The sequence below is a fragment of the Zingiber officinale genome, chromosome 7B, assembly GCF_018446385.1.
Source record: "Zingiber officinale cultivar Zhangliang chromosome 7B, Zo_v1.1, whole genome shotgun sequence".
Taxonomy (NCBI): domain Eukaryota; kingdom Viridiplantae; phylum Streptophyta; class Magnoliopsida; order Zingiberales; family Zingiberaceae; genus Zingiber; species Zingiber officinale.
Window position 1 is genome coordinate 17,193,464 of NC_055999.1, and position 22,741 is coordinate 17,216,204.

General features: G+C 45.8%; 3 protein-coding genes and 1 long non-coding RNA gene across 5 annotated transcripts; 3 read left to right on the top strand and 1 right to left on the bottom strand.

Annotated features, from left to right (window-relative positions):
* The first annotated feature begins 793 nt into the window (after nucleotides 1–793).
* Nucleotides 794–1,824, top strand: LOC122003608 (non-specific lipid transfer protein GPI-anchored 12-like). The gene is made up of 3 exons (XM_042558695.1): nucleotides 794–1,168; nucleotides 1,267–1,317; nucleotides 1,386–1,824. The coding sequence occupies exons 1-3, from the start codon at nucleotides 823–825 to the stop codon at nucleotides 1,535–1,537; spliced, it is 549 nt and encodes a 182-aa protein (XP_042414629.1). The 5' UTR covers nucleotides 794–822; the 3' UTR covers nucleotides 1,538–1,824.
* Nucleotides 1,825–3,442: 1,618 nt separating this feature from the next.
* Nucleotides 3,443–8,730, top strand: LOC122005423 (protein ETHYLENE-INSENSITIVE 3-like 1a). Of its 2 annotated transcripts, none has more exons than XM_042560456.1 (2): nucleotides 3,443–3,639; nucleotides 6,461–8,730. In XM_042560456.1, the coding sequence occupies exon 2, from the start codon at nucleotides 6,521–6,523 to the stop codon at nucleotides 8,426–8,428; it is 1,908 nt and encodes a 635-aa protein (XP_042416390.1). In that variant the 5' UTR covers nucleotides 3,443–3,639; nucleotides 6,461–6,520; the 3' UTR covers nucleotides 8,429–8,730. The 2 variants fall into 2 exon arrangements, with proteins under 2 accessions (XP_042416390.1, XP_042416391.1); XM_042560457.1 differs by lacking the exon at nucleotides 3,443–3,639 and adding an exon at nucleotides 4,219–4,242.
* Nucleotides 8,731–8,956: 226 nt separating this feature from the next.
* Nucleotides 8,957–9,680, top strand: LOC122005427. Its single transcript, XR_006118396.1, has 2 exons — nucleotides 8,957–9,056; nucleotides 9,163–9,680. It is a non-coding gene; the product is annotated as an uncharacterized LOC122005427 (long non-coding RNA).
* Nucleotides 9,378–10,090, bottom strand: LOC122005426. Its single transcript, XM_042560458.1, has 2 exons — nucleotides 9,729–10,090; nucleotides 9,378–9,656 (listed from the first exon to the last, which is right to left on the bottom strand). Exons 1-2 carry the CDS (start codon nucleotides 9,826–9,828, stop codon nucleotides 9,514–9,516), a joined length of 243 nt encoding a protein of 80 aa, XP_042416392.1. The 5' UTR covers nucleotides 9,829–10,090; the 3' UTR covers nucleotides 9,378–9,513.
* Nucleotides 10,091–22,741: the final 12,651 nt, after the last annotated feature.

Here is a 22,741-nt window from a genome sequence, read left to right on the forward strand (position 1 = left end):
ATTGTGATCTGACTAGAACCCCATGCCCCATGGCACTTTCTCTTCTCTGCTTTTTTTTTTTTTTCATTCATTTCTGTTCCTAGTTTGATTACAAGGTGTCTGTTTTCAGACAGTTCTTACAAGGGTTACTGATCTGACTTTCTGAACTCTTAACTCATATAACAAGTTCATGTTAAAAAAACACTGCATTATCCACATGCAGACAAGAGCTTAAATATAACCATTGACAACTGACACCCACCTGGTGGATTATTACTTGCTATCCCTCCTCAACCACAAATGGAATTTGAAGCAATACAGACAACTAGCGTTGTCATCCGAACTATTCTGCCTGCATATCATTTCACAGCACTGTTGCACTTGTATCATTCATTACCAAGAAATCGACTTTCTGCTCTTGACATCTCAGCAACTTGCCTGATGAATTTCTACAGTCAGTATACTTGTCTAGACCATCTGCATTTTTGGTGCTATGAAGTAAGACTTGTACTGTACCTTCCAGGATCCAAAATTTTAAAATTTGTTTGTTTTTCCTTTTGCAGTGTGTTTCACTCATTCTTTACGGTTTGTTTGGAGTTAGATATATTGAATCAAAACAATAATCAGATAAAACATAATTGCTGATAGTATAGGGACAACCAGTTCATGTGAATTTTTGTGTGAGTGGTTGAATTACTGACAGCAGAGGTAGCAGTTCATGTGATCTCCCAAGAGCAGCAACATTCACCGCTGCGCATCGCCACAGTGCATGACTCCATTAATACCCCTCGACTCAATACTACATGTCGAACACGTGCTGCGTCTACCGAACCACCAGACCACATGTCGAACACTCGGCGGGGCATCCTCTCGCTCTTCGTCCACCTCTCCCTGCTCCGCGCCGCGCGGCCGCAAGGGCCGTCGCCGTCCCCCGCGCCCGCAGGCGAGTGCGCCGTCGCGCTGCAGAGCCTGTCGCGGTGCTCGACGTACGTGGAGGCGGGGAGCAACCTGAGCAGGCCGCAGAAAGGCTGCTGCCGCGCCGTCGCCGCCGTGGCGGGGGCCGAACCGGCCTGCCTCTGCGGGCTCATCGACGACTACCGAGGCTTCGGGGTGCGGGTTGACACCACCAGGGCCCTCATGCTCCCCTCCGCCTGCCGCGCCCCACCGCCGCCGGCGAGTCTATGCGCAGGTGAACTTGAAAATAATAATAATAATAATAAATAAAATAACAAAAATCAAATCGTGTGCTCACGATCTAATCGATACTGCCGGATTGCGCCTTTGTAGTTCTCGGAATGCCCGTTGCAACTGCTGTGCTGCCACCATCGGAAAAACCAGGTAACGATGAACTCCTTTTACCGTCTTTAATCAAAGAATTCGACGTTTTGGTTTTAAATCGCGCACAGGAACAGGATGCTGTGCCTCGGGGGCACCGGCGGCGGCGCCACCGATCAAGAACGGCGGTTGTAGATTAACGACCATGGTTTGGCGTGATCCTCGTCATGCCTTTTGTCTGGCGCTGCTGCTGCTGCTGTCATACTCGTTCCCAAGCTTGTAGAAAAAAATTGATTGCATCATGGACTTGCAGACGCTGTGTTCTTGTGAACAATCTGAAGAGAAAACAAGATTTGTTTTTGAGATTCCACGCACCGGCAGCTGACAAACTTGTTTCATGGTGGTCACGTTGTGAATTTAGTTGAAATCTACTGTTACATTTGTTTCTTCTTCTTCTTTTTTTTAAAAAAAAAACAGGTTGAAAGTCAAAGTCAAACAAAACATGGAATCATGTTGTCGAAGTCTCCCGTCTCTATGGCATGCCCCACTAATAAAGGGCCCCTTTATTTCGCTGTCTGATAATTGTGACTTGAGGTTGATACTTATCACCTAATCGACATGATATCGTATACATTAATTTTTTTAATCTCTGTCGTTCGTTTTTATGAAGTCAACTAACCTTAAAGCTAAACAGTTGACATTCTATACATCCTCAAAGTTACACAAATATTACTCCAAGATGATGCGCTAATTTAATATCTACAATTATGAGGATCGAACTTGGACACATTGGATTTGATGTTTGCTAGATTCATTAACCTAATGTATTAAATTAGGCAGAGGAAATATTAAAAAGTGCATTGAATTACATTACTTTGGTTGGGTGTAATCTAATTCAATTTGTAATATAATCAAATTTGTTAGATATAATCTAATCCAGTTTGTAATATAATATAATGTATCTTAATTACGTTACTATGTTTGATTATATAATGTAGGTAATCTTTGATTACAAAAATAATTACATTTTTTTTTATTTGATATTCATTATTTTTTATAAGGAATGTAATTCATATTATTATAAAATGATAAAAATATCCTGTGACTTCTATCGACGGTCGTCGCATTTCTGTCGGAGCTTGTGTCCGGTGACCGATGACTGCAGGACGACGACGGTTGACGACTGACGACGGTCGGTGACAGGCGACAACGGCGGCGGTTGGCGACAGCCGGCGACCGGCGACGACGATGGCCGGCGACCGACGACGATCGACGACTGGCGGCTGCCGACGACTGACGATGGCGGCGGCGACCGACGATCGGTGACGGTCGGCGACTGGCGGCTGCCGGCGACCGGTAGCGGTCGACGACCGACGATGGTGACGGCGATCAACTGCGGTCGGCGATCGACAGCGATCGGCGACTGGCGGTTGCTGATGATCGACGGTGGCGGCGACGACCGACGACCAGTGGCGGCCGACTACCGGTGACCGACGACGGTCGACGACCAGCAGCGGCCGATGACCGGTGACCGGCGGCGACCGACAACCAGCGACGGTCGGCAACCAACGGCGGCCGGCGACCGGTGACCGCAGATCGATGACCGGCGACAGCCGATGGACAAGTGGCGACCGATGGACGGTCGACTGACTAGGAGTATATTCGACATTCAAATTTTGGTTAAACAGTGACCTCGTAATGTAATCAGATTACATAGTATTACTTTGTAATTCATATTACAAAATTTTACTATCTTTTTTAATTGAGATTACATTACATTACATTCCAGGTTTAAAGTTAAAACAAATAGAATAATCAATCTGATATTATATTATAAGACAAATTACATCCTATTAAACGTAGTCTTATGAATTTCATTTTTTTTATTCATTCGTATTCATTTTATCTGGTGGGAAATATTTTTATCCCTATTAGTTTAAATTAAATTTCGTATTCATACAGACATTTTTAAATTTTTATATTGCGACGGTAAATTCGCACGTGCCCGGGGGCATCCCCACCCACCATGAGCAATGGACGAAGGAAGCGAGGCGGGGTAAGAAAGCGACGGAGTCCATGGAGATAAGAAGAAGAGGAAGCGGAATAGACTGTAGCAAGGACCACCACCTTCTCGGCCCCTTCCTATTCTTTTTTCCTGTTTCTTGATGTTCTGATCATTCTTTAACTTTTTTGCCGTCTCTATCATCCTCTCTCTATTTTCCGAGCCCATCCTTTATTTTCTTCGCTGATATATCGCTCTCTGTCTTCCCTCTCTGATCTTCTCCAGCACTTCGCTCCTTGAATCCCTCCGGAAGCTGAGGAATCGTTGCCGAGTCGCGTGGAGGTGGAATTTACGGCGTCGCGGATGCGGACGTTAGATAAAAGGTGCGATTTTTGCTCGTGTTTTCGCTTAACGGTTCCTCTTTTCTCTCTCTCTCTCTGAACGTTTCTGTGTCCCTGCAACTGTGGATCTCAGCGCCTTCCCCCCTTGATTTCTGTGCTTTGGTTTCCCCTTGGTGGCGGCGTTCGGGATTGTGCTTGCTAAATGTTAATAGTGGTAGAGAGATGCCTTTTCGTCGTCGTTGTTCTACTCGATCTTAGATACAGATCAGATTCGATTTGCCTCCGATAATTTCTTGGATATTATGGAACTATTCCTTGTAGTTGGTTCATATTATTATTGCTTGTAAGGAATAAAGATGGATTTTTTTTCTGGGGTTTTGGTTCGACTACTGTTTCAGGGAAGAACCCGCGTTGACATATTTCGTTTTAAGCATTTTTCACGCGTGATGCCGTGTGTGCCCGTTTGAGTAAAACATGTGGCCCCCTTTTAGCGAGGTAATTAATGAAGTTGACGAAGGCAATTTTCGTCCGGATCTTCTCATTTCCTCTGTGCAATTGCCCTAATTAAGATCTGGAGCTTATAATTTTTGTTCTATTCGAATGAATCCTAGTTCTTTTCTGATCGAAGGCCTTAATTAAGATCTGGTCAGTAAGTTGCTACCAACCTGGGAAAGTTCGGTGTGTGTCTGTTTCTTCTTTCTTTAGTCGACTTCATATCGTGTAAAATAGAAATTATTAATGTTTTCTTTAACCAAAAAAATTATTGATGCTTCATTTTTTGGTCAAATTAATGCTTTCTTTGTTTGCTGGAGATTTATATGTTTGAGCTACCATGCTGAGCAATCAGAATATATCCGGTGCTTCCATTTGATTCATCTAAGATAGCAATCAAGTGTTGCCTCTTTAATATTTGGCTTCGGATAATTTAGTTTTTGTTAAGCTTGTATGGTCATCCATTTATTCATTACTACTTTTCTGTTATTGAGATGGATCTGTTGCTTGTGTAGATCTAAAAAGGAACTACTTCATTTTTTGTTCAAGTTTGATAAAAGAACATTATTCTTCGATCTGCATGGGTTTGTATTATCTTTTTGTACGTCTTGATTAATTTTGGCTGGACATTTAGTCAAAGTGGTTGTCTACGGCTCTGCCCTTTGGTGTTAAATAATCACATAGCTGTTCTCTAAGTTCATATGTTTTGGAAAACTATTCATATCAACATTGTTCTAGATGACCAGCTATTTCTATTAACCCAAGTTGCTTTTGGGATATTAGCTTCTTTTAGGGCCTTGATACAGCTTTCATAGTTGAGAGATTCTTTCTTACTCTATATGATATGCTCAGTAATCTCTTCCTGCAAACATGACAGACCTATTAAAGTACTTTGTAAGTTCATTGTGAATCTTTTTGAAACCGTTTCCTCTTGATTTTGGTAGGGCTGTAAATGAACCAAGCGTTCGTGAACAAGCTTGGTGTTCGGCTTGGTAAGAGCTTGTTTATGTTCGTTCAATATACATTAGATTAATTAAACAAACAAGCTTGAACAGCTCGTTAAGCTAAACAAACAAGCTTGAACACATGTGTTCAGCTCGTTAACGTTCGTGAACAATGTTCGTGAACAACGTTCGTGAACAATGTTCGTGAACAACGTTCGTGAACAATGTTCACGAACAATATTTATTAATAAAATTCTTTTCAATATGATAAATAAATAATAAAATAAAATAAATAAATTTAAATTATCAATCTTAATATCCAATCAAACAATTAAAAGTTTCAAACAATCAAACAAGCTTGAATTGAGAGCTTGATAACATCTAAACGAACCAAGCTCAAACCAAGCTCAAGCCAAGCTCGAACCAAGCTCAAGCCAAGCTTGAATTGAGAGCTTGATAACATCTAAACGAACCAAGCTCAAACCAAGCTCAAGCCAAGCTTGAACCAAGCTCAAGCCAAGCTTGAATTGAGAGCTTGATAACATATAAACGAACCAAGCTCAAGCCAAGCTTCAAACAAGCTCAAGCTCATAAAAAATAAACCAAGCCAAGCTTGAACACTCATTTCAAAAGCTTGGTTCATTTTAAGCTCGGCTCGGCTCGGCTCGGTTATCTTATCAAACAAGCTTGAACACCCCAAAGCTCGGCTCGGCTCGGCTCGGCTTGTTTACAGCCCTAGATTTTGGTTTTGCAAAGTTTTGGATTGTTGTATTCTACCTATAAGTGAAGCAAAAGGTTCCAGAGTCCTTGAAGTTATTCCATCTGAAATGGTATGAAATATGAATTGTGCAAACATTTTAAACCATTCATGAACTTTATTGCAACATAGGGGTTTGGTTCACAGAGTTTGCGGTTAAAGTTCACCTGTTCTAGACAAACATGTTTGTCTGATTTAAAGTTCCCTGTCTCACAGTGTTATCACCTTATAAACTGCTTATGAACATTATATGGTTTTATCCATGTTAAGTCAATGTTATCTCCTAAATACATTCTGCAATCTACAATTTAGAAAGTAAACACTATTTCCCTCATAGTCAGTCATACATATGAAAAGATGTCTGCATTATCACAAGTTTATATCTTCTTGCTATGCACTTCCCCTTTGTTAACGAACACTTCGTTCTTTGTCGTTAGTTACCAAATGCAACTTTTTGCTCATATGCTTTTAAATTATTTCATATCTGTTATCTTATTAGATTTTAGTTTTTTGAATTAGATAATTTGGATAAAATATATGCATGAATTGCCTAGGAGTGTTTATAATCTTGTTTCACTGATAGTCCTGCATTTAGATTCCCTTGATTTGAAGGAATCACAACTCTTTAGACACAACGTGATATATTCTCAAGCTTCTTTTTTTGCTACAGGTTGAAACAGCAAATACTCGACCCTAGTACATAAGTCTTCTATCTTTGCATCTTGCAGTTATGGGGGGATTATTAGTTGAAGACATGGTATATCCTTGTGGCTCAAATTATGCACAAATTTTTCCTTCCAATAACGAGAGGAGTATCAGTTACGGTAGCTTCCTTCAGCTGCCTTCAACCGTTGAATGCATGATGGGAGAAGGAGACCTTGTTGACATACCACCTGAAAAACTTGCTGAGGCTGGTGATGAAGAGAGTGATGAGGATATTGACATAGAAGAACTTGAACGGCGCATGTGGAGGGACCGTATGCGATTAAAGCGCTTAAAGGAGCAACAACAGAGCAAAAGCAAGGATCTCGGTGATGCGGCTAAACAATTTCAATCCCTAGAGCAGGCTCGTCGGAAGAAGATGTCTCGGGCACAGGACGGAATTCTCAAGTACATGCTGAAAATGATGGAGGTTTGCAAGGCTCAGGGCTTTGTCTATGGTATAATTCCTGAGAAAGGCAAGCCTGTCAGTGGTGCTTCTGATAATCTTAGGGGTTGGTGGAAAGAAAAGGTCAGGTTTGATCGGAATGGACCAGCTGCCATAGACAAATATCAGGTTGAAAACGGCATCCCTGCATCCAGCACTGATTTCAACTCTGGAGCTGCCAGCTCTCATTCATTGCAGGAACTTCAAGACACGACATTGGGTTCTCTCCTGTCGGCTCTGATGCAGCACTGTGACCCCCCACAGCGACGGTTTCCTCTTGAGAAAGGAATCCCGCCGCCGTGGTGGCCTACTGGGAGGGAGGAGTGGTGGGGTCAGTTAGGCATCCCAAATGAACAAGGGCCACCTCCTTACAAGAAGCCTCATGATCTTAAAAAGGCTTGGAAGGTCAGTGTCTTGACAGTGGTGATCAAGCATATGTCTCCTGATATTGAGAAGATCCGTAGGCTTGTTAGGCAGTCCAAATGCCTGCAAGACAAGATGACTGCTAGGGAGAGTGCAACATGGCTTTCAGTCCTTAAGAAGGAAGAGGAAATGTATATGAAGTTGCATCCAGATGCACATGTACCCTCATCCGCAAAGGCTGGTATTACTGGGGCATTCTCCTTCAACTCCAACAGCAGTGAGTATGATGTGGAAGGTATCGAAGAAGGCAAAAGCAAGGATTTGGAATATAAGTTGGTCATGGAGAGTAACTCTTTCAAACTGGGAGTTAATACAGGTAATGCAAAGATTGTTAACACTGGTCCGATGAAGGAAGAAACTGAAATTGAGTTATTTCAGAAGAGAAGTTCTGTGGAGCCTGAACTCAATATAAACCACAGGATCTATACTTGTGAAAACGTGGTATGCCCACATGGTGATGTTGGCAATGGATTTCTCGATAGGAACGCAAGAAACAGTCACCAATACTTCTGCAAGTATCAGAACATTCTTCCTCCAGGTATTGGGATGACGAACAACAGCCTTCAGGCAACAGAGAACAACTCTCCAGTATTTTCTTTGCCAGCAATTACCCGGCCAAATCCTTCATCGATTGGATCATGTCAGAATCCAATCAACCTTTCTGACTTGGGCATTCCTTCTGATGGACAAAAAACAATTGATGAGTTAATGAACTTATACGAAAACAATGTTACTGGCAGCAAGAACTTGAACTTGGGGGGTTTGACCATGTACGAAGGCTCGAATGATCTTCGTCCTGAACATCGGATGGAATACAACTTATTTGAACAGGGCCCGGCAATTGGTGCGGAACTATTTGAAGAAGTTGGTGGCTTGGTGGAGCAATCTCAGTACATGGAGGCAAGCATGGTGCAGTTTCAGCAGGAACTTAGTGGGCAACCAATTGAAGCGAGTGGAGGCATCAGACTTGGGTCCGGCCTCAATGTCCCTCGATTCAGTTACTCTGCAGGTGCTATGGGCATGGAGGCATCCATGCAAAAGCCAGGTGGATTCAATTGGTTCTCTTGAGAGAAATGGTAGGAAAAATGATCATCTCAGCCAAAGCAGAATATAAAGGACCTTCAATTTTGCTTGCGGTGATCTCCCTGTATTTAGATGTATGCATTGTTTTTCTTTGTAATATGCTGAACAAATTACTAGGTTGCCTAGTATGCTCCTTCAGGGTGAATCATTCCTTAAGCTTCTGTTAGGACTATAGCTAATGGTGTTTGTATTTGCTGTGCTTACTGCTTAGTGCTTATCGAACACTTTCATTCGATGAGCTTTATATATATTCCATGCTTGAATACATAGTTCCATGTCGTTCCTCATTTTGTGCCTGCTGTTGGAATACACAATTTCATAAATATCTGGTGTCAACTCTACATCTGCTGCTCTCCCTCAACTGTACATTTACAGATTTCTCAATTATTGGTGCTTCAGAATTTCTGTTTGTCCTGGACCTACTGATTCATCTGTGCAAAATGGAGGTCTCAAATCATGATGTGGATACAGGTATGGACTATGAAATAGACGTGCACTAACAAGTTTAAATCCAGCAATTTCCTTGAGATCTGAACTTTTGCAGCCATTTTTTACTTGAAGCTTGTCTCAAGACCTTATTCCATCACCATCTGGGAGTGCCCTTCTACCATAAGTAAGTTCACTTTTAATTTTTATTATTTATTTGCAGTAAATAATTAACCCTTCTACCACCAAGAAATTACAATGCTCTTCCCCTTATTATCTAATTTTTGCCCCAGCAAGAACAACAGAGTGCCATGAACATTCTCTTCCAAGCATCAGAATGAAGAACAATTTTTTACGTTAGATTGATGTCGTGCACAACATGTCCTTAACGAGGTTGTAAGATTAGAACTTGGACAACTAGAAGATCGATAAGGCTTTCGAGGATATTGCTCGAAAGACTCTACTCGACAGAATTAGCATGTTTTCTTCAATAGAAAATGATCAATCATACAGACTGAGATAAGAAGGTAATACTTGAGCATTGCAGGATTAATCTTGCATGACTCTTACAAGTTACAAGGCTGGTGGTACATTCAAAAGGATATACACTGCAAAATCAAAAGGATATTTAAGAATGTTAAAATTTAAGGTTTTCCAGGGTTCCTGGGATCATGGCGGCTGTTTGCCCCAGAACCCGGGTAGTCGTTGACCTCAATCTCCATCCTTGCCAGAGTCTGTTCTGAAACCACCACTGCTGCTTCATCTTGGTTTCTCAATGCAAGGCTTCCTGCAACAACAACCGGATATGGGATCAAAACTTGGAAAAAAGAAGAAAGACGTGAATGAAACCGTTGCTCACTTGAGAGAGGAGCTGCTGCATTCAGAGAGAGGAGGAAGTGATATGACAGTAGCAGAAACAGGCAGAATCGATTCAGCAGAAGCTTCATGTTGTAATCCATCTGCGCGTGCGTGTTGGTTTGCCTATGGAGAAGGCCGGTCACTGATGCATGGTCTGTCTTTATATACTGCAAAAAATCAACGTTGTCTTCTGTTCATAAGCTGGAATGTCTTGGAAGAATGTAGAAACAACGCCGAGTCATCTGCAAGCACTAGAAGACGACAAGAACACAGGAAGATTTTTTTGCTGGGCACAATTATTTTAAACATTGCCAAATGGTGCAGCAACACGGATCAAAAGCAGAGGAAGGAAGCTGCACATCGTATCATGGATAGATAGTCGGCCAGCAACAATGAAAAGAACGGTGTGCTCCAAGTGGTGCATGCAGTGCCAAAGCAGGCAGGAGCACTACTCTGATACATTAGTCCTCCATTGGTGGATCGTTGCATTAACCTTTAAAAAAAAGAAGAGTTGAACCAGGTTTGTGGATGAGAATCTGGTGAGCAACTTGCTTCGGGAAAGCATTAAATATAGGATCGGTCTTCCCTCAAAACAAACGTGTAGATTCTGCAGAGATCCAATGAGATATTATCTCTATTGTTTTAGACACTTGATTGATGAAAATATATGGGAAAATGGACCATTAGCACGCAAGCATCCACTGAAAGTGCTGCAATGGAGTGAGAGCTACTACCACCAGCAAAGTTCAGGAATTTGGAGAACAAAAAGGCAGCAGAATTAGCTCGGAGTCAAAATTAGATAAGTTGGAAGTGGAAGATGGAGAAACTTGGCTACTCTACTTGTCTGCCTTTTTGACTTGGTTGCAAACTTGGTTTAAAATAAAAGAAAATCAGGAAGTGGATGGCTAAAAGAACTAATTAGAATGATAATTGCTTTTTTTTTTTGTTTGCGAAGAACTAAGAGAAAGAGTTCATAAGTACTGCATCTCACTGTTGAATGAAAATATTAGGGGGTGTTTGGTTCTTTCTTAAGAATAGAAATCGGAATGGGAATTATAGTATTATGGAATAGGAATAGATATGAGAATGGATATCACTCTTAAAAGTATAGTTAGTTGAATATTTTTTATCGGAATAAATTAAAATTTTCTTTTTTACTCTTAAAGGAATATAAGAAAAAAAATTAGATATGAGAGAAAAATATGATGAAAGTATGATGAGAGATAAAGTATGATGGAAAAGAATGAAGAAAGGGAAAGTGTAATGAGAGAAAATGAGAAAAATAGTGTGTAATAAGAGAGAGAATGATGAGAGAGAAAATATGATGAGAGTGAAAGTATGATGGGAGATGATGAAGAGAGAGAAAATATAATTAGAAAAAATAAGGAGAGTGTGATTGGAAAGATTGAGGAAAGAGAAAGTACGATGAGAGAGAAAGTATGATGAGAGAAAAAGTGTTTAAGAAAAAAAAAAAAAGAGTGTGATAGGAGAGATTGAGGAGAGAGAAACGTGATGAGAGAGAAAGTGTGATGAGAAAAAAAAAAGAAAAAATAGAGTGTGATGAGAGAGATTAAGGGGAAAGAAAGTATGATGAGAGAGAAAATGTAATGAGAAAAAAAAAGAGGGAAAAGAGTATGATGGAAGAAATTGAGGAGAGAGAAAATGTGTGTAAAATAAAGAGAGAGAAAATATGATAGAGAGAATAAGGAGAGAGAAAGTGATATGAAAAAAAAAATTAAATAAATATATTTTGATATTTAATATTAAGGGGGGAATTTTAGTTTTAAATCATGGGTAATTTTGGAATAAGGAAATATTTTGATTGTTGAAAATATAGTAATGGCTCATTGAAGGGGGACATGTGAATGAGTCATTACCCAATTATAAGGATTCATTCCTTTATTTGTATTTCCATTCATGTAATCTGATCATGTCCGAGCGCTAAGTCGACGAACGCTGGGGGCGTGGCACTCTCCGCTGTCTCCGACTGGTGGTGTAGATCTCCAGCGAACCTGCAAAGAAGCCGAGCCGGGAGGGGTTTCCCGGCGACGACCCTCCGACGCTCAAGTCAGGCAACGAAGAAGCAGAATAACGTTACTGTGGCTACAGTGATGAGAATCGCATACCTCCGTTGAAGTCTGGGGGTCCTTATATAGGACCCCGGGGAGGCGCGGATACGCTTCTCGATGCGTGCACGTTTCCCCAAACATATCTCAGTAGGGTTGTGTCAGAAAAGCATGTCTGACGTCATTCCGCAATCGTCCGAGCATATCCCGAATGTGACGGTGGAAACTTCCACCGTACGATACTCTGTCCTCTTCGGCCGTCGACCGTGCTGTTTGTCGGTGGCAGGTATCTCGAGGATGAAGTTACCAGTTGTCCTTTTTGTCTCCTAGCGCTCTTGTCTGCTCCCGGGCCGAGCGGACCAGCCGTTCGGCGCTCATGTACTCCAGGAATGCACATACCTCAGCCGGGGCGGGGAAGCCCTGCTCGTGTGCTCGGATGGAATTACGCCTTATTGTTCTGCGGCTTGACCGAGCGTTTTGCTCAGCCCATAGACTCTATTTGAGCATCGGAAACCTGACCCCCTGGTCAGGTTGTCTTTCGTCCGGTCCGGGGGACCCTTGGCCGGACGTCCGGTCGGCCGGATGCTTGGTTGGCCCGCCAGTCCGCTCAGCGTGATATCTGTCCGCTCGGCCTGACCCTGGGGTTGACCCTCATGACCATTGACCTCCACGTGTCGTTGACCTCCACGTGTCGTTGACCTCCTGCCATCGAGGGTCCCCCGTCCTTACCACCGGATCACATGCCTCCCCCTCGAGTCTAGTCGAAGGAGGCGCTAAGTCCTACTGACTGGACTGCGTCTGGTTGGTGTGACCGACCGACCAGGGACTATGCAGGTAGGTAACGCCGCTCGGCGTGTCCCCGGTTGGTACTTGGATGGTTTCGTTTGCCTGCCATTGTCCCGCCGTTCCGGCATCGGTCACCCTGATTATCCCTAGAAAACTCCTCGGCATTTGTGTAAATCACCGTCATTAATGCTGAGCACGCGGCCACACTCGCATGATGGTGCTCATTAAATGCGACCTGTGAGCGAGCGCCACGTGGTCGTGCATTCGTCACCGTTCACTCGAGCCGTCAGGTCTGATGTGACCTTCGGCTCTTTCGAATTTGACGGTCAGATCCCCTCCTTGGATCCCGTAACCTGGATCGGACGGCGCCGGTTGATCGCGCCCAATGTTTATAAACATCTTTCCTCTTCGTCCGCTTCACGATATCGCGTGCGCATCCGAAAGCTTCTCCTTCTTCTCGTCCAACGCTCCGACGAGCTCGCTGCTTCGCTCTCTGGTGATCCATCACCGCCTCCTTCGGTCCTATCCTTTGTAAGGCCCTTTCGCCCTTTTCCTTTCAGTTCCTTCGTGCTTTTCTTTGTACTTCTCATTGTTTTCGTGCTCGTTTGGCCACTGTTCCGACCATCTTGCTTGTCAAACTTTGGTTTCCTCTGTATCATTCTTTGTCTTGGATAATGGTCAGTCCTTCTCGTCCCTCCGACCTCGCCCCTGGCCTCTGGTATACCACCACCGAGAGTCGATTCGATGAGAGGGATGCGCTGAGCCTTACCCGAACCTTTGAACTTCCCTCTGACCACGAACTGATATTAGCCACATCTTCCGATCGGCCACACGACCCTCCGACCGGCACTGTTTGTTTTTCCGAGACCAATTTGTGGCCGGTCTGCGCTTCCCAATTCATCGATTCTTCCTTGAGGTGTGTAACTATTTCCGCCTTCCGCTCGGCCAACTTGTCCCCAACTTCTTTAGGTTGCTGTGCGGCGTAGTGGTCCTTTTCAAGCTGCACGGCATTCCCTTAGTCCCCAGAGTTTTCCATTATTTTTACTATCCCAAACAGTCCAAGTGGGGTACTTTTCTCTTCCAATTGCGGATCGGTCTTGTCTTTTTCGACAAGATGCCGACCTCGAACAAGCATTGGAAGGAAAATTATTTTTACTTTTGCTTTCCCCGAACGGCCATCCTTTCGCACCAAATGGCAGACCACTGTGCCGAGCCCGCCGGACCTCGGTAAATACAAGAGCCAGCCGGATTATCTTCATGCAGTCAATCTATTAGCCGACCAGAGGTTCAATATCAATAAGCTACTTTACGAGGGGGTACTATATATATTTGGACTGAGCCCGATCAGAACGAAGCTCCCGAGCAGCATGGGTAAGCATTTTCCTTGTCCCCCTTCCTTTTGGTCTAATTGATTTATTCTTCTTTTATGCAGCTGACATCATGTGGCGCGCCAAGGTTGCCGATCGGCTAAAGTTGAAAGCTGCCGAGGTGGAGGCGGCAGCCGCGAAGGAGATGGGCGACCTGGGTATTGAACCGGTCGGCTCACACAAAGGGGAAAGTGCAGAAGCTTCACCTGCCGTTGGAGAGTCGGCCGCTCGGACTTCTACAACTGCACCGGTCGGTGATGCTATCTCATCCGTCGGACAATCGGTCTCGGAGGAAGCGGGGCACTCGACCGAGGACTCCCCACTGATAATACGCAAACGGCGTCGGACGACCCTCCACACCCAGTCAGCCACATCTGTGGAGCTAGTGACTGAGTCGACCGATGCCCCTGCTATAGCAATCGCCCCTGCCCCTGCTCCGGTCGAGGCCCTTTCTTCGGACCGAACTCCTTCCCAGCTCGATCTACCGATGGCTTCCCTTGGAGCGCCGCCTGTAAGTTCCCAACCACAAGCTCCCGTTCGGCTCAGGCGGTCTGGTATAGTATCTGCCCCGCTCGGCGAGTCATCCGAGCGCGCAACCTCGGCTCAATCTGATCCGAGCGGCCGTCGAGTGGTTAAGGCCATCCTCCACCTCCCAACGGAAGAATTTCTTCTGGCGACTGATCGACCAGTCACCCCTGAGCATCATATTACTATCCGCGGACCTCTTGCCAGGATATGGGAGGACGCGAGAGCCCGTGTCGCCATGATGACTCCCGGTCAGCTCGGCGACAGCCATTTGCAGCAAGCTACCAGGGTATGCTTCTCGACACCATATGTCCTTATTTGACTGGGTCCATGATATTATTTCCTTTGTGCACAGACTTGGGTAGAGAACATCGCAGTTAGCCACCGCCTGGCTGCACTGGAGGAAGAATTAAAAAGGCTTCAAATCTCTGGAGGGGGCCCTCATATGCCGCGCTCCAAGCCGAGCTGAGCAAATCGGAGAAATTACTGGCGGCCGAACGACACAAGTCCTCTGGCCTGGAGACCAGGGTAGCGGGCCTTGAAGCCCAGGTCAAGTCTCACGACCGGGAGATGAAGCTGGCGACCAACAGAAAAAACACAGCCATCTCCGATTTAGAGGCCAAGAATGTGCAGGCCCGAGCGCTGGAGCAGTGCGTCAAGGAGTTAACCGATCTGCTTTCTGCTGAGCAGGCGGACCGATCGGCCTTCGAAGCTAAACTGCAACTAGACAAGAAAGATCTCCAAGACGCTCTTGATGCTTCCCGAGCAGCGCTAAAAGAATATCAAGATGGTGAATCAAGCTGCTTCGAGGTGATGAAGAAAAACTATCTCCGCTCGGACGAATTCGGCGAGAAGTTTAGCGATCGGCTGGTTATATCCTTCGAAAAAGCCATCCGGGCGACCACGACTTATCTGAAAGCTTAGGGCCACCTCCACGAGACAGCCTTCATACCTCCCAAAGAAATGGCTTGCCTTTTAAAAACCATTCCCGGACCCATCTTTGATCCACTGGAGTGAGGAGCGTCTCTTACTTGTCTATGTATTGAAGTTTTGTCTGTATGCTCGTTGTTCGGCGAGTTAACATTATCGTCTTTCAATTTGACTTTCAACTTACTTATCTGCGCATTTCTTGGCGATGGGTCAATGAAACTTCGCTTCTGTTGACGTTACTTCTGTGACCGTATTCTTTCCAAGCGGCCTTCGGTATTCTTCGGACCGACGCATTTATAGTTGCGTTTTTTAACTCAGGGATTTAACATCGCCGCTCGACGGTCTTCGAGCCGGGGGGTTTATAGTCGTCGGTTCGACTCTAGAGTTTAATATCGCCGCTCGACAGTCTTCAAGCCGGGGGGGTTTATAGTCGTCGGTCCGACTCTAGAGTTTAACGTCGCCGGTCTGACTCTAGAATTTAACGTCGTCGCTCGACGATCTTCAAGTCGGGGGGTTTATAGTCGCTGGTCCGACTCTAGAGTTTAACGTCGCCACTCGACGGTCTTCAAGCCGGGGGGTTTATAGTCGCCGGTCCAACTCTAGAGTTTAACGTCGCCGCTCGACGGTCTTCAAGCCGGGGGGTTTATAGTCGTCGGTCCGACTCTAGAGTTTAACGTCGCCGCTCGACGGTCTTCAAGCCGGGGGGTTTATAGTCGCCGGTCCGACTCTAGAGTTTAACGTCGCCGCTCGACGGTCTTCAAGCCGGGGGGTTTATAGTCGCCGATCCAACTCTTTAACGTCGCCGCTCGGCGATGTAAAATATCGAAAAATGGCGAATAATGATAAGGGAATTTTTTAGAATTTTTAGAAATTTTTAGAGAATTTTTCGGAGCTTGTACGGACGAGTTTACCGGGATAAAAACGGGGTCCCGGTTAAGCCTATTTAGGCTACCCATTTAAACGAGGAAAAGTTGAAATTTTCCTTTTTATTTTCTTTTTCTATTTCTTCTTTTCCTCTCCCGCGCCCATTTCCTTTCCCCGACGTCGTTCCTCTTCACTCTGACGGTTTCTTTTTCCCCTAACGCCCGCGCCGATGCCGCCCTTGCGACTGTTCCTCTCCTCTCCGGTACGAGGGCAGTGGCCGTGGGGAAGCCTTGTGTTTTCCCTTCTTCCGATCTGTGCCCTAGCACTCTCTGCCGTCTCTCTCACGCGACGACAAGCCAAGGAAAAGCTCTGTCGCCGGCCACACACTCGAAACCTAGACCTTCCTCTCTCGGCACCGACACCCCGATTTCCTTTTCCTCTTGGTTCTTCTCAGCACCAATCAACGCTCGAGCGCCGGCCGCTGGCATCCGAGACCCCGCAGCCGAACTCTCACTATGCCCTAGGTTCTCCGCCGGCATGTCTCTGCTCGGATTGTTTCCGGCCAGGAGGAAGGAGGATTCAAGTCCTAGTTTCTTCCTCTGCCCTAGCCCCGACTGACTCCCTCTCCTCCCTGTGCTCACAACCCCCCGCACCTCTGCACAGTTCGAGCCCTAGCCGACTATCCACCGTCGACTTTGTCTTCATTGGTCCACTTCGAGATGGTTGGAGAATAGCAATATCAGGTTGTTCGACCACATTATCCAGCAGTGATCTGGCAGTGGGATTGAAGATTCATTGCGATGGTAGTATATCGGGTTTTCCAACAGCCACCCATTTTCCGGCAGCCACCTTCTAGCAGCGAACAACCCTATTGGGCAGTAACTCTTTGTTTCCAGCAGCAATCAGCTCACCTTGTTCTGTGTTCAACAGCGGTTGAGCTTGAGGTATGGTGTAGGAATTTGGATACGTATTGTAGTTGGATGATGTGATTAGGGTTTTACCCTAAATTAGTCGAATGGATTTTTATTTAGCTATTCATTTAGATTTTTAGCTAAATAAAATGTATACATTAGTGACACAGGACTTTGACGCGGACGAGCACTTCGACACAGAGGTCGTTTAGTTCGATCTACATTGGAGGCGGGTACCTCTTGACTTATCTTTTATGATATTGTCAATTGGATATGCATAGTATTTTATAGCTACAAGCAATGATCATATTTGCCTTTGGTATGTCACGGTTTGATATCCATAGCATGTTCTGTTTTGTCGCTTGTTATGTATCCATGTTTATACCTCGTGATTATTGCCATGAGTACCTTAGTTCCTAGAGTAAGTGACATACCATGCTTTACTGAGTTTAGGACTAGATTCTGGATTTTTATTATCTGGCATGTGTACCTATATTTTTATATCATATCTGATCTGTGTACCTAGACCCTTTTGCTTTGATCCATATATATTGTTGGTACATATTTTATGGAGGTGGATATGTTCAGGACCTAGGTTGTTATACCATAGAGGACCTGTATACCCTAGATCTGTGGATTTGACTTACTGGTACTAGGGTACACATTTTTATATATATATGGATTTGGTTCAGGATATTGTCATGCTTAGTGTCATGCACCATTCGCATAATTGCATGCTGCGTGATAGGCTACTTAATTATTGTAGAGCATATCGTCAGTTTCATCACTGTTCGGTGCTCCGCTGGGACGCTCATGGGTAGCGAGACGCAGCGTGGTAGCACGTCAGATTGCTCGGTGGTGCTCCTTTGGTCTGCTCATGGGTAGTGTGACGCAGCGTGGTAGCACACCGGGATCCCTCCCCGTTATCGTGTACCAGGAGATGAGAGCATTGCGCTCCCCCACTTATGATTTGGGGTAGGAGGACAGGTGTAATCCGACAGCATCACGTCCACTCGATCACTCATCAAGAATAGTGACGTCAGAGTGCACGGTTGTCACAGCCTTACCCACTCGGTCTCATCATTGTGTGTGAGATGGCTGACTGGCGTCAGGGGTGACCATGTCATTGGCATCATACGCATTGATGCATTTATTGCTTGTGCTTGCTGCATTTATTTGCTGCATTTGGTTGGATGCATATGTTTGACATGCATACAGGATTTATGACACTCTCGGTTTGACGACCCTTTTGTTCTGGATAGGAATTCCTGGTTAGTACAGCTTCCTTAGTTACCTTTCAGTTTTGTATTTTTCCTATATATGATTAGGAAGTTGTATTCCATGTTTATTGTTGTTAGATATATCTTACTAGACATGTCTATTGGTATTCGTTGAGTTGTTGAACTCACCCCCGTAGACACTATCTTTTCCAGGTACTAGGTTGTTTATGGAGTCGCTTAGAGTATCCTGTCTGCTGGTCCCCACGTCACATCAGAAGACCTATCTCCGTTTTTGTTTATTTGTATTTTGGTAGATGAATGTGTGTATTTGGCTTTGTGTTCCGGTTTTGTTTCCGGAGTGTTATGTTGTTGTGTGGTGTAAGCCTAGCCGGCTAGCAGTGTTTTGTTTTATTTTGTATGAGCTTGTATTTATGTTTTTCCGCTGTGTTGATTTTGATTTCAGCCGAGTGGGCTGATAAAAATATATATAACTGCGTGGTTGTTGTTATATTTATCCAGCCGTGTAGGCTGAGATTATTAACTGCGTGGTTGTGTATATATATTCCAGCCGCATGTGGCTGATGTATATTGTGTCTGTAGAAATGTTTCAGATTGTCACCTGTACAGGAGAGGTGCTGTCGAAATTTCTTCGGACAGGGATTTTCCCGGGGCGTGACAGACGGTCTTCAAGCCGGGGGGTTTATAGTCGCCGCTCGATGGTCTTCAAGCCGAGGGGTTTATAGTCGTCGGTCCGACTCTAGAGTTTAACGTCGCCGCTCGACGGTCTTCAAGTAGGTTGTCGTTCGGCGAATAACACTCAAACTCTTCGCAATTTTTCTTATCTTCAATCCTGCAGCCAAAGGATACATACGAACGGAACATACATGAAATGAATTACACTGGTGCACCTTTTATCCAGCACGGTACGGCTGGAGATAGTTTGCGCTCCATGGTCGATCTAGCCGTTATCCGCCTTTATCTTCCAGGTAGTAGGCACCCGATCGGAGCTTCTCGACGACTTTAAAGGGCCCCGCTCAGGGAGCTGCCATTTTGCTCACATCGCCGACCGGCTTCACCTTCTTCCATATAAGATAACCGACCTGGAATGCTTTGGGAAATGGCCACGATGAAGCTGGCGGTCCGTGTTCTTCTGAGTGACTCCTCTCCTAGCGAGATAGCCAGCAGGACTTGTTCAACCAGCAAAACTTCGTTACCGGTGAATCCGTAGAGGGGGGTTGTCATCGGCAGCAACTCGGCTCGGTCGATTTGCAATTGGTCAAATGCCTTCCGGAAGATTATGTTGACCGAGCTGCCTGTGTCAATAAAGATGCGGTGAATAGTATAGTTAGCTATTACCGCTCGGATAATGAGGACGTCATCATGCGGGACTTCGACTCATTCGAGGTCCCTAGGCCCAAAGCTGATCTCAGGCCCGTTCGCCCGCTCTTAACTGCAGCCGACCACATGTATCGTGAGTTGCCTTGCATGCGCCTTCCGTGCCCTGTTGGAATCTCCTCCGGTCGACCCTCCGGCGATGATGTTGATTTCGCCCCTCGAGGCATTTCCTCTATTCTCTTCCTCCCGAGCGGACGACCTAGGTCGTTCATGTGACGCCCGGGGATTAGCTTTGTGTGGCTGATGAGGGTGCCGCTCAGGTTATTCTCTGGTTGCCCGTCGCCCGACCTCTTGGTGCCGATGTCGCCTATCAGGTGATGGGGATCGGCGGCGATAACTCCTGGGAGCGGGATGAGCGATCGGAGGGAGACTTCGACAATCCCGGGTGTTGTGTGTGACGGATTGGTGGAGCGAGCAAAACATGGGAGTCCATATCTTCCCCTTTGGCTTGGGCCGATTGGCCGCTACTTGTTGAATGACGTGCGACCTTGCTTGCTGATGAGGACGAGCTATCTCTGCGCGGGGTCCTCTCGGTAGTTGATAATTGGAAGGTGGCTTCCGCTCGGTGTGGGCTAGTGGCTCGGATGGTGCTTCCTTTTTCCTCGCCATCTGAGCTTCCTCCACGTTGATGTACTCGTTGGCTGTTCAGCATGTGGTCGTATCTGAGAGGTGGCTTTCGGATAAGTGATCGGAAGAACTCACCGTCCACAAGCCCCTGTGTGAACGCGTTCATCATAGTTTCCAAGGTGACCGTTGGGATGTCCATAGCCATCTGGTTGAAGCGTTGGATGTAAGCTCGGAGCGTCTCCTTCGCGCCTTGCTTGATGGTGAACAGACTGACGTTAGTCTTCTGATAGCGTCTGCTGCTCGCGAAGTGATGGAGGAACGTCGTACGGAACTCTTTGAAGCTTGTGATCGATTCGTCTGACAATCTCTGGAACCATCGTTGTGCCGACCCAGAAAGGGTGGTGAGGAACACTCGGCACTTCACATCATCTGTATATTGATGCAATGTAGCTATGTTGTCGAACTTACCCAGATGGTCGTCCGGGTCGGTGGTCCCGTTGTATTCCCCGATCGCCGGGGGTGCGTAATGCCGTGGTAGTGGGTCGCACAGGATTACCTCGGAGAATTGTCTATTGATCCGCTCGGGGGACGCGTCTGTCCGTGGCGCCTTGCCCTTCCTTGCATCGCGGAGGGGCGCCTCATCGGACGAAGAGCCCCGGTCGAGGTTGTCCTGCGTGACTTCCGAGGGCGTTTGGAACAAAACCCGATGGAATGGTATTGGGGCGGGCGGAGCTTCCACCTGAGTGTTGGTCGGGCCCTTGTTCTGGCCCCATATCGAGAGCTGTTCCGGCCGATCTTCTAGTGTCGCCCGACCGCCTGATGCCGACGTTGCCTGTTGCGCTATCCACTCGGCTTGAGCCTTTTGCTGTTGCTCGACTATCTTGGCCGCTCGCACTTGGATGAGCGCGTCTAGTTCTTCGGGAGAGAGTGTCACCGTGAGTTGGCATCCAGCTTCTTCCATCGTCTTTGCTCGGATTCATGTGCGTTCCCACAGACGGCGCCAATTTGATCCTGTCCGAGAGCTAAGTCGACGAACGCTGGGGACGTGACACTCTCCGCTGTCTCCGACTGGTGGTGTAGATATCCGGCGAACCTGCAAAGAAGCCGAGCCGGGAGGGGTTTCCCGGCGACGACCCTCCGACGCTCAAGTCAGGCAACGAAGAAGCAGAGTAATGTTACTGTGGCTACAGTGATGAGAATCGCATACCTCCGTTGAAGTCTGGGGGTCCTTATATAGGACCTTGGGGAGGCGCGGGCACACTTCTCGATGCGGGCACACTTCCCCAAACATACCTCAGTAGGGTTGTGTCAGAAAAGCATGCCTGACGTCATTCCACAATCGTCCGAGCATATCCTGGATATGACGGTGGAAACTTCCACCGTACGATACTCTGTCCTCTTCGGTCGTCGACCGTGCTGTTTGTCGGCGGCAGATGTCTCGAGGATGAAGTTACAGTTGTCCTTTTTGTCTCCTAGCGCTCTTGTTTGCTCCCGGGCCGAGCGGACCAGCCGCTCGGCACTCATGGCCTCCGGAAATGCACATACCTCAGCCCGGGCGAGGAAGCCCTGCTCGTGTGCTCGGATGGAATTGTGCCTCATTGTTCTACGGCTCCGCCGAGCGTTCCGCTCGGCCCATAGACTCTATTTGAGCATCGGAAACCCGACCCCCTGGTCGGATTGTCTTTCGTCCGGTCCGGGGGACCCTTGGCCTGACGTTCGGTTGGCCGGATGTCTTGGTTAGCCCGCCAGTCCGCTCGACGTGACATCTATCTGCTCGGCCTGACCCTGGGGTTGACCCTCGTGACCATTGACCTCTACGTGTCGTTGACCTCCTGCCATCGAGGGTCCCCCGTCCTTACCACCGGATCATAATCCAAACATTAACAATGACAATCAATGATTGCTATTTTCATTCTCCACTCTTATTCCCTAAACCAAATATCCCCTTAGTTTCATTCTTTGTCATATCACATCACGGATAAAGGTGATAACTTCATCTTTTACTGTAATATTGGCACGTCAAGCTTGGGATCTCATGGTAAAAACAAGAGTTCATATTCAAACTCCAACTTATATAGGGGTGATAAAAAATCGATTAAACCAATTCACTGTTAGAATCTATTGAATTTGAAACCTCAGTTTCATTAATTTAAATTTTTTTTTTAAAAAAAATATCAATTTACTCGGTTCAATTTTGATTTTAAATTTTACAAATCGATTAAATTAATTTGATAATTTAATATTAGTCCACAGATGATATCATAAGCCGACTGATAAGAAAATTTTAATTAATTCAGTAACTGATCGAGGTAATAGATTTTATATTGATTTGATTTTAGAGATAAAGGTTGGTCTATTTGATTTATTAAAAATTAATTTAATC